This window comes from Erpetoichthys calabaricus, chromosome 7 (genome assembly GCF_900747795.2).
Source record: "Erpetoichthys calabaricus chromosome 7, fErpCal1.3, whole genome shotgun sequence".
NCBI classification, from domain to species: domain Eukaryota; kingdom Metazoa; phylum Chordata; class Cladistia; order Polypteriformes; family Polypteridae; genus Erpetoichthys; species Erpetoichthys calabaricus.
Window position 1 is genome coordinate 182607925 of NC_041400.2, and position 12129 is coordinate 182620053.

The 12129-nt window shown below is 36.5% G+C and overlaps 1 protein-coding gene across 1 annotated transcript in view; it reads right to left on the reverse strand.

Annotated features, from left to right (window-relative positions):
- Window positions 1-11354: 11354 nt before the first annotated feature.
- LOC114654937 (polycomb group RING finger protein 3) overlaps window positions 11355-12129 on the reverse strand; it is a 333228-nt gene continuing 332453 nt past the window's right edge. The window contains exon 10 of the mRNA XM_028805809.2: window positions 11355-11792. Coding sequence (XP_028661642.1) covers window positions 11745-11792 — 48 coding nt within the window. The 3' untranslated portion in view covers window positions 11355-11744. The remainder of the gene's footprint in view (window positions 11793-12129) is intronic.

Consider the following 12129-nt stretch of genomic DNA (forward strand, 5'->3'; position numbering starts at 1 on the left):
TACATAGTTTTGGAGAGTTGGGAGCAATTACTATTAGGCATGCTGAGACGATCGGAAGTAGTTGTTTAGTGTCACATAACCAGTGTCTCTGCGACTTGAGGAGGGTGGCTCTGTGTGCACGAGAGCTGAAAACTAATGAATGCTCACCCGGGAGTAGAATGCACATAATATAAGAATGAGAAGTAAGGAATGTGGGTAATTCTGGGCCTCGCCAACAGAAGAAAGGCTCGTCTATCTGATGTGTTGTGTTTTACGTACCACGACAGAATGGAAAAAAAGAAAACTGGTGAAGCTGAACTCAATGTACCTGTAAGCCCATTGCACAACAACCTTCTACTTCAGATAGCACGTTATAGCTGTCAGAGAAAGGACTGAAATACTGTGCTAAAAAGTTGTTAAGTAGTTGACTAATTTGACATCACCAGCAAAATCTAGTCAAGTAAATTGACATACACAGGTGATGAGATCAGAAATAGCAGTCATCCGTTCTGACTGGAAGTTATGTAATGTGACATCAGCTTTAGACACAGTATCAAAAAATGGCAGCATTCATCAACTATAAATGCCAGCAACCTTAGAGAACATATTAAAAATGTAGGTAGCTATTTTATTTGTAAAGCATCAATGCTGCTGAAAAAATACAAGATTTTCTTGGTGGGGCTGGGGATTCTTGAATACAACTAGCAGAAAAGAAAAGTGGACAGGTAGAAATGTTACAAGTTTTTCTCTTTCCCTGTTCATTTGTTGACTACCCAATAAGAAAAAAATAAATAGTACCCCCCCCACACACTATATTTATCAGTGATTCACTTTGGCTTTTCTGTAAAGGGACTCTGCCTGTGAAGAGAGACAATCCAATATGACAAGGAAAACAACATTTCATGAAATTATCATTTGTTGAGAATTCTTAACTAATTTAAGCACACACAGGCTTGGTCACACTTATTCTAGATCCAAACTTTAGCTGGCATGAGATCACAATACCATCTCCTAAAGAGAAGAATGCATAAATATGAACACCACCATCCAGCAGATGAATGCAATCATTTAGCTACCATATATAAAGTAATTAAATCATTATGGTGACAACAATTGCAGGGTATTGCTCAAAAAAGGAAATCTTAAGACAATATAAACTTTACTGCTACCGTTCCTTCTCTATACGAAAAAAAACAAGAATAAAATATGAAGATTTTGTATTTGGTCCCAGTGCACTCACCAATCAACAGTTACCTAATCTTGAATTCAGGCTGATATGCACTGTGCACCAGTTTTTAAAAACATTTTCATCGTGGAGCATTCATCCAGCTGGCACGTGTCTCACATCACAAACAGACCAACTTGCCAATGATTTCCTTGTCCTTTTCATAATTTCTGCAGAGTAGCCAACATTCAACTTATCTAAAGTGCTGCCCAACTTTGGACATGAAGCTAACTTAACATCCGTAATCAAAACTACTACTGTAGAAAGGGGAAAAACATAAAAGTTTTCATTGATTTTCACATAATATGTGGTTAAAGAAAAAAGACTTTATACAATGTTAAAGGACAAGTTCAGGATTTTTCAAATTCAAGTTATTTCTTCACAAACATGTTATATATGGATTTGAAACACAAAGTTGTGTTCTAAAGTTAAGCGTTTTCTTCTAATGGAGGACATGGGGCACAGAGCCCGACCTGAAAACAGCAGCCTAAAAACTTACTGAATATGTTCACTCTGAAGCAGAAAAAGTTTTAACGTAAGAAAATATGATGACTTTTGTTTATCCAGTGCATGCTTGTGACAACAAAAGGGATCTGGGAATAATTGTTTTATCATCCATTCCTAGTACTTCTCTCGAGGTGAAGGTATATTTTCTATTTGCTTGTGTGATAGCAGTGGCCTTCATTGGAGGACTTCTCACATAAACATGGAAGTAAACCAACTTGATACCAAGCACGTGGCACTAGCAGTGCAGTGCGATTTTGTTTTTCAAGAGGGACCCACACGCTGGTGAAATGCCTAGGAAGACATGCACTGAGGTAGTGCACATAGCTGGTCTTCTTGTTAAATGGTCAAATCTTTTTTTGTTCACAAATGACATACATAAGCCATTTTACAATGTGTGCATATTTTCAAGACACAGATCAATGTTCAATAATTTTCTTGGCTTAAAAATTCGGTAAGCTTTTAGGCTTCTGTTTTCCGGATGGGCTCTGTGTCCCATGGCTTCCATTGTTAAATGCCAGGACTGGCTCTACATTTTAAAAAAAATTATAGAAAACCCTTAACTTTACAACACAAATTTGCATGGAAAATGCATACATACTGTACATACTGACTTGAAAATATCAAACGTATCCTTAATTATGTTTTTATTCCCCACAGAATTTTGATTCAATGTTAAGGAATATATTCAGGTTTATAACCATATTTGGTTAACAAATGGCATAATCAAAAAGACAACTATAATTTTAACGCTTCACAGATTCATTTTGAGACATGGTTTGGGTGCCTATATGTAAAAGCTCTGAAACGTTCTAATTTACCCAATGACAGTGTTTTTGTTGTTTTTATTAATAATTTATACTATTTCCTGACATGAGGGTGGTGGAGTGGCTTGCCCTTGCCTGAATAAAAGCCACAAGCCACATTCAAAATGACTACACAAAGTGACATAAAGGAATGCTCAACCCAAAAACTGTGTTTTGTTTATGTTACTTACCCCATGCAGCTTGTAGTGATGACTGAGAACAATTTTTATATTGACATTTTAATAGGTAATAAAGAGTTTATGATATAAGCCAATGGCAAGCAATGATATACAACAGCAAAAAATCTAAAAAACATCCATGGAGAAGAAAAAAAATAATCATGTTATTCGTGCCAAATAATCCACGTGTCTGTTATCCAGGCATTTGATCACAGCATGCAGAACACATGCAGTTTTTGCTAAAATATTGTTAAATTGCTTTAGGAAAAAAAAAATCGGCACACATTAAAGTGTCTGAATTGAAGACCCACCTGTTCTTAGTCCTGGTCAAACAGGCTGAGTGATTAGAACAAGGATGCAAAAATCACAACTTACACAAATAAACTGGCTAGTTCAAGTGGGAGCCCTTAAATAGCTTTAATCTTCAAGCCAAAACTCAATATTTGCTACAGACCAATGCCATTTTCTTTCGTACTTTCTGTTGCATGAACTTTGAATACATTGGCTGGCACACCAATTCTGAAACAGTAAAAAGTAGAGCACCAGAAACAGACTGCAAAGAATTCAAAGCTGCTGAACCAAACTGCAGGTATCATCAGGCAATGGCTTGGAGATTTCCTGAGAGGTAAAAAGTGTATTAGCACCACTGTTAAGAAATTCAGCTCTGCATTTTGTATGCAATTTCTCTGATTTAGATCCATTTCTCCCCCTCATTCATTCTCTAAACTTAAACATCCATCTGTCCCCTTATTCAGTAGTTAAAAATCCTCTCTTCAATTCAAAATCTCACTCCTATCTAATTTGTGCTTCCTGCTTGGTTTTTGATTTGATATACTTTGTTGATCCCCAAAGATTGTCTTTTCGCATGACCTTTGGTGGTCAGAGGGGGCAGCCATTGTACAGCACTCCTGGAGCAATTTTCAGGTTAAGGGCCCAACGGAGTAGGATCTCTTCTGGCAGTAATGGGATTTGAACTGGCAACCTTCCACATACCAGTGCAGATCCTTAATCACATAACTACCATTCCACCCCGACGTGTGCCAATTTATCTGGAAGCATTTTAGCAAAAAAATATGCATGTGTTTTGCATGTTGTGAGCAAAGCAACGGGACAACTGAAATGTGGATCATGTGACACGAGTAACGTGAGATTTTTTTTTCTCTCATGGACATTTTTCAGCATTAGTTATCATTGACTTCTATTGTATTATAAATTTTATCTTAATTCTCCATGAAAGCGTTTCTCTGTCAATACTTCAAAACAAATGGGGTAAACAACATTAAAAAATATCATTTTGTGTGGAGAATCCCTTTAAGTTTTCATTGCAAAAAAAAAAAAAGGGGGTGAAGAACAACACGCCAACCAAAGAAAGAGGGGCGACTGCTGCAATTCAAACCTTTCCAAAATACAGATGTAACAATGCCGCTAAATGTAGAAGTAACTATGACATTACAGGAAGATTTTCAAACATTTCCCTGAAACAAATAGACACATTTTTGGTATGTATTTACAAAACTGAACTTCTGATTCATAAATCTATATTTTAATCCACATATTGTAAAGTCTTGCATTCCACAGATAGCAGCTTTGATCGACACACAATGAGTGCAGTGCCAAAACAGAAATGAAATTACTGAAAATATTGGTCAAACGGCACCATGAATGCTTAAGAGTGCCAGAATACAAAAACCACACTCCCCACAAATAAACCGGCTAGCGAAAGTGTGAGCCCTTAAAAAGCTTTAATTTGCAGGCCAAAATTGAATAGAATTTTCCACAGAACAATGTCATTTGTTTTTAAACTTTCCATTGCACAAACACTGGAAAAAATGACTAGCACACACTGATGCCGGGCCACTAAACCAGAGCACAAGTGGCAAAACTGCAAAGAACTCAAAGCTGGACATCTGCTTTTGTACAATTATAAGGTGTCATCAGACGCTGGCTTGGAGATTGGTCAAGAGGTTAAAAGAAAACGTTATTAGGGTTACACGATTACGAGATTCAACTTTGCATTTCATGGGCATTCATTTTTATTTATTATGTGCCTCATTGCACATTTCCAAAACTTGAAGCAACAGGTCCATTTTTCATTAATTGTAATGGGATAACAAAAAGGAGCTTGTCAGTCCCATAAATCTTTTCACCAAGGCAGAAGATTTTAGAATAAATGTGTTGCTAAGGTAAGAAAATTGGAGTGGTCTCCCCTAGACTTTCTCGTACACTCAGATATGGGGATGGATATTTGAGGTGTAAACCGCAAGGCAATGATTATATTTTTATATTATGTACATTAAAGAACCATCAACAACAAATCAAATCAAATTAATAATATATTGAACAATTATTACAAAAGTAAAGTTGAATAAATTGCTCAGCTGCATGAACAAAAGGTAAAGTACCACTTCCGGTTAGCAGAAATAGTCCAAAAGTTGACAGAAATCTACGTTTTGTACCTAATACTTGTATGCAAAATTCGGATGACCTAAGTGAAAGCGTACTCATGTAATCGTGCTTACATACACACACACACAATTCAAGAATTGGTATGTCTGGACTCAGGGAGGTCTAAAATGTCGAGATTCATCAAAATCTCAAAATTGAATTTTTCTATGATTCTAATACTTTCCCTATACTTTGTATACAAGAAAGAAAGAAAAAAAAAAAAAAAAAAAGGGAATACATAAATAAAAATACTCAATTTGTTATCGCTGTAAATTATTATGGTAAAAAGGTTTGAAATGCTTTCATACTGAGCAGATGCTTTGTAAGACACTCACAGTTCAGTTCTAAAGGAATAAAACATGTTAAAAAAGAGAAAAAAAATCAAAACTAGCAACTCTAGGAGGCACAACTACAATGAGACCGATTACCCCAAAATAAAATACAGACATTAGGATGAAAGGTGTAAAGTTCAAGTGACAAATGTTTTTCACATGGAATAGAAAGGCTAAATAAATAAACAAGGAAAATGAGGCTTATCTGGTATCCTCAGCTTTGAGCATGCATGGATCAGAAAACAGTGATATCAACTTCACAGACGCCTACAGGCCTTTTTCACAGTGATCTTTCATACAAGCTGACCGGCTGTTTATCTATTTTCCAACTGCTAATACTAAAATAATGGCAAGTTATATTAATTTACATTGCTTACGTGAGAGATTAACTACATCATTTGGTCACGGACCAAAAAAATTGAATTAAGCTGAAAGCATCTTAGTCCACCGAACTGAGATTATTTTGAACCAGCCAGCCCCCTCAGCAGCATATTGCATTGTAATTATGAAATTCAGTTTCTTCGATACAAAACAAAGTAAATGTCTGACATTTAAATATTACATAGTGTTACAACCCTGATAAAACATTGGGTGATTGTAAGGACTTTTCAAGAAAATGAAATGACTGTGTCAAAAAAAAAAAAAAAGCAATCTGGTTTATTACCAAGCTTCAAACACAGGGTGTCGATAGATTTAAAACAGTTTAAAAATAGGGGATTGAAAACTTCAGACATTTCAATAGTGGAATCTAAAAGCAAATTGGTATATTACAAAGATTAACACCCAGAATGCCAATAGTCTTAAAATTAGGGGATTAAAAACTTGTAACATTTCAACAGTGTAATCTAAAGGCAATCTGGTATATTACCAAGATTAACACCCAGAATGCCGACAGGTTTAAAGCAGTTTAAAAACAGGGGACTGAAAACTTTTAACATTTCAATGGTGGAACCTACAAGCAATCTGGTATATTACCGACCTGCCCACCCAGGATGCCGCTAGGTTTAAAATTAGTGGGCTGAAAACTTTCAAACATTTCAATAGTAGAATTTTCAACTCTCTTCCAGGTATGGCATGACATGATGCTTTCAGGCTTGGTTTATTTTCTTTTTTTTTTTACAAACAACAATGAAGTAAGTGACACACTGCTTTTGTTACGAAACATCAGACAGAAGATGAGATTATAAACTAAGCAGCATTAATGGAGACAAAGTTTGTTATTTGGATAGGGAATCAATGTGGCATGGTGATGACAGTGTGGTGAAATTTAAGGCAGAATAATGCATGCTTACAGAGGCAAATGAAGAACTGGAATCCCAGGCAATTTCCTTCCAGTCAAGGAAGAAAGGGAGGAAGCCATGGTAGATGGTGATCTGATAATAAAACATAACATGTTAGTGATTAAAGGCTGACAATAAATAAGATTAACAAATATGCTATATTACGGGTGTCTCCTTGGGCTTTCCCTTTCCTATGACTTGGAAGGTTGAACCATATCCCCACTTCTCATTCACAAGCATTCACCATTTATTTTTCAAATCTCCCCAATTTATGTGCTCTCATTATAGGCAGTTTCAAGTTAAAAAAATATATATTTTTTTTTTTTGTAAGTTGTCACATTTGGCTGAAACGGTAACCATGCCCGCTTGTTTAACAGTGGGGTATGTAAAGTGTTTTAAAAGTAATAACCCAGCACATTTATGATTTTACCAAAGGAAGGATATTTAGAGATTAAAAAAATGGATCTGAAACAAAAAAAAAAAAACATTAAACAATGTTGCATGCTGGTCACTGGATTCCTGACAACCAATTACAAACATTTTTACATATAAAAAAGTGATCAGTGTAAATAAAGCTTGTCACAGTTAAAGATCAAAACCGCAAACAAAGGGAGGCTGAAAATATATTAATAAAACTGAACTTTTACAAAGTCTCCCTGATAGTCTTTTTTAAAAATCCTGTGGTCTCCAAATTACAAACTGCATTTTCTCCTTGTTGTTGTTCATAAAGTGTTGCACTCCAAGCCCTTTTTAAAGCTTTGCCAATAAATTGAGAATAAGATAAGGAGCCCTTTCAGTTTTGGCAGCTCTCCCGGTGTCTGATCGGCTACGCTGCTGTCCAGGGATTCTCACCTCTTTTCAATCTCTGAGAAAAGACTGAAGACAACACTTTAGGAGCTATGATGAAGTGAACGATGAAGAGGCTGACGAATGTTACAGATTAGCTGGAAGATTCCACAGAAGGGGCAAAAATGTAACCATCATACAAAGGTTATGCTAAAACCAAAAAGTCAAAGCGTGTTTCTGGGTTTTTAGCAGGCTTTGCATTCGTATTTTTAGCAATAACCCTTTTGATTTGTTTAACTTCATGTATATCTTTATTTAATCTTATGAGGTAAATATTGTGCATGCAAGATTAATTTTTTTTTTGGAGTGGATATTTTTCAACATACTATTCTCTTCATAAATAAAAATACCTTCATACATACAGTCGGGGGGTAATGAAAGTACACCCTCTCCTTCAATTCTGTGATTTTATTAATCAGGGTCTGAATCACAATTGTGTTGTCACCACTAGCTTCTATCAACAGAGAATTCAAACCTCAGGGGACAAATAAAAAAACTGATTTCAATGTCCCCACCCCAACATTCAAAAAATATCTTGAGAAAAAAAAAATAAGACCACCCTTCCAACTTCCATAGTAACTGCCAGAGTATTCAGAAGCCATGTGTTACTAGTCAAATGCAAAAGAGGGGTTAATTGCCAGGAAGCGTGGCCACTTCTATAAAAGCAAAAACCTTTTGGCAGTTTGGTGTTTTAGAGCAGGGTTGTCAAACTCCAGTCCTGTAGGGCCGCAGTGGCTGCAGGTTTTCATTCTAACCCTCAACTCTTTCTTAATTAGTGACCTGTTTTTGCTGCTAATTAACTTCTTTTGAATTCATTTTAATTGACTTGCTCTTGAAGACTCAGACCCCTTAATTGTTTCTTTTTTCCTCAGTTAGCAGCCAAACAATAATGAGATACAAAATGCGCCAAAACAGGACCAGAGAACTGTGACCATCATACAACATCTGAAAATAAAGAAAGACGAAGGTCTCAGGAATGTTGATCTGCTCAGGTCCCCAAAACATTTTCACAGAGCTCTTAGGAAAGAGAAAATCAACAATTTCAGAAATGTCCGCTATTGCACAATGAGAGCAGCAACAAGCCATGGAATTAAAGAATGGGTTTAATTAACGACAAGAATTGGCTCCTAATTAAGCAACTGGTTGGAGTGAAATTGGTTGGGAGTCTAAGGCCCTGACTTAGTTGGTCTTCTGTTGGCACACCCACTTCTCATTTCTGTTTGGGTGGCGTTTAAGGAGAGAAATGAAGCAATTCAATAGAACGATGAAGAAATCTTAAAAAACAAGTCAATTAAAATTAATTCGATAGAAGTTAATTAGCAGCAAAAACTGGTTATTGAAAATTAAGTATTAAGAAAAGGGTTAGAATGAAAACCTGCAGCCACTGCGGCCCTCCAGGACCAGAGTTTGAGACCACTGTTTTAGAGCCTTCAAGGTCGTGTTCACATCATGCCAAGAAGATAGGACAATCAGCCATGACCTCAGAGAAGCAAATGTTGCTGCTCATCATTCTGGGAATTGCTATAAGCCCCTTTCCACACCAACAATTTGAAATTCGCCATTCTACAGTGTGAAGGATTGTTTCCAAATAAAGAGACTGTGGCATAAATTCACAGGAGTAGATGACCGAGCAAGTTTAGCCCAAAGTCATACCATCCGGTGCTCCGAGAAATCATGAAACATCCAAGAACTTCATCACATGACCTACAGGACCTCAGTGAGTACATTAAATGTTTATGACACTACAATTAGATAAAAAGACTGAACAAATACAGCGTTTGTGGATGGGTGTCCATGCGAAAGCCCCTTCTCTCCAAAAAGAAAATGGTGGCACAGGCTAGATTTGCCAATTTGCATCTGAATAAACCACAACAATTCTGGAACAATATCCTTTGGACTGATGAGACCAAGGCAGCAGAGGTGTTTGGTCATCGCGCATGGTGGCCATGTTTGGTGAAAACCAAACACAGCGTACCACCACAAAGAACTCATACTAAGTGTCAAGCACAGAATGCTGGAGGGGTAATGATTTGGACTTGGTTCTGCAGCCACAGGAACAGGGAAACTTACACTCATCAAGACAACCATCAACAGCACTTTATATGAAAACATTCATGGGACAAATGTGAGGCCATTGTGGCCTACGGCCTTAAGATGGAAATTGACTCATGTAACTGGACAATGACCTCAAGCACACCAGCAAATGAATAAGTGGAATGGCTAAAAAAAAAGATATTGGAATTGCTCAGTCAACGTTCAGACCTCAGTCTCCATTGAGATGCTGTGGTGGGATCACAAGAGGGCTGTGCATCAACTGATGCCCTCAATCATCAATAAAGTCAAGCAATGATGTAACGACAACAGCAGGACAAAACGTCTCCAAAGCAATATGAGACACTCAAAAAAAAAACACCTTCAGAAGTTATTGCCACTAAGGGTGCTTCTACACTTAACCAAATTAAAGTGTGTGATAATTTTTTCCACACAAGTTTCTGAATATTTGCTTACTTTGTTGGTAAAAGAATAACATATTAAAATAGGTTGTTTTTTTGTCACCTGAGGTTAGATTTTCCTGTTTACAAATGATAGTGATGACAACACAACTGTGATTTAGACCCCCAGTAATAAAATCACAGAACCAAAGAAGGTCGACTGTCTTTTTCCCACGGCTGTATGTATCACCTGTCTGTCCAGATATCAAAAAACGTTAACTGCTAACATGATAGTGTGTGTTTATCCTTATTAGATATCGGTAGCAATTTGTCGAAATGGTTGGCGTATGGACAAAAAGCAAGAAGAGGGGGCAAAAAAGACATTCATTTGAACACTGCAGAAAATTAAATTTGTTTATCAGAATTGGCAAAATAATTATAAATACATGTTCCTTTTACTTGGATTCATACTATGAACCAAGCAGTAATCACCCAAAAAAGTAGTACAATAAACTGGAGCTTGGTACATTAACAGGACATTCTCCCAATGCAGGGTTGTGTGGGACTGCAGCCTAGCCTGATGGCACTGTGTACAAGGCAGGCGATTTGGTTATTTAATAAAAAATATATATATATATAATTATCTGGGTGACTTTTAAGACCTGCTGTGTGGTTTGTTTGTGAATAACAGCTTTATGAAATGAAACATTGAGAATAATAACTACTGCAGAACACAAAAAAAGGAGTTGCTTGTCATTAATTCTGGATGACACGTCCCAACATATTGCCACAAAAACATGAAGCCACTAATGTGGCCTTTACAAATATATAACAGCAAAACGCTCGTTAATCTGAAAGTACTGGGGATGTCCAATGGCTTTTGTTCGCCCTCTATAAAAGAAAGTACTCTTTTGTAAAATTTTTTTTGCAAGCACATTTTCTTTCTGAGTAGATAACAGTTTCTCTTTATTTGCTTAATGCCACTGTCTGTTGGACGTTTAGCACTTTTGGAATCTGCATTTCTGATGATCTTAAAATCCTTCCTAACAACACATATATACAAAACATAAATAACTACACAAAAATATTGAATTCATCCTATTCACAATCAAGTCAAAGAAAAAAAAATTGCTTGGAGACAATACACAACTCAAAAACAGCTTAGAAATAATTTCATATATAACTATATATACTTTCCGTGCTCCCAAGACTTGTAAAGTGAAACCTGCAATAAAGGATGAATACATAAAACGTCTTTTTTTTTCCTGTTATTCATCTGTGCCAAAACTGGTTTGGGTTTTTTTTTTTTTTAAAAATAATAATAATAATAATAATAATAATGCCTGGCTGGAAATGAAGATGTGATGTCCAAAAATACAAAACTGTTAAGTGTTCTTCTCCTGTAAACTCAGTACCATTAGTGTCTCGGCGCCATTTCCATTCTCTCTTCTGTACAAAAGTATAAATATATGCTTTGCTTCTCTTGAATTTTCACATATCTATAGAACAAAGAGGACAAAATATAGTTGCTTGTCTTTTCTTCCCCTCTAATTAAGAGTACTGGCAGTTCCTGTGCATGAGTTGCTGGTTTGCATCGTCACGTGACCTTTTATTTTTTTTTTTTTTGTTTGAGAGGTGCACCATGTGCTCAATGATAGTCTCTGCATAAGTATAAATGTTGCACAGTCCTGGGGCCAAAAGAACAACCGCTCTGTCCTACAGCAAGTCCATTTTAGGTCTGTAATGAAGCAGGAGTGGAGATTTCTGTGAATATAAAAGGAACAAAATGTGAGAAGCAGGGACATCACACCAATACCTAAATGATCAGACAACTGGGAAAATATGAACAAGTACATACTGACACATTTGATTTAATTAGAACATTAGAATATCAGAAAAGTGGTGACAAGAACAGGCCATTCAGCCCAACAAGCTTTCCCATCGTATTCAAGTAGATCGTCCAAAACAATATCAAGGGAAGTTCTGAAGGCCCCGAAGTAATTTATCCCATAGGTCTATGGTTCTTTGCATTACGAAAAACATTCTAACATCTGTGCAAAATCTGCTCTTGTGTTTACAACTGTGTCCTGGTGCTTCTGCT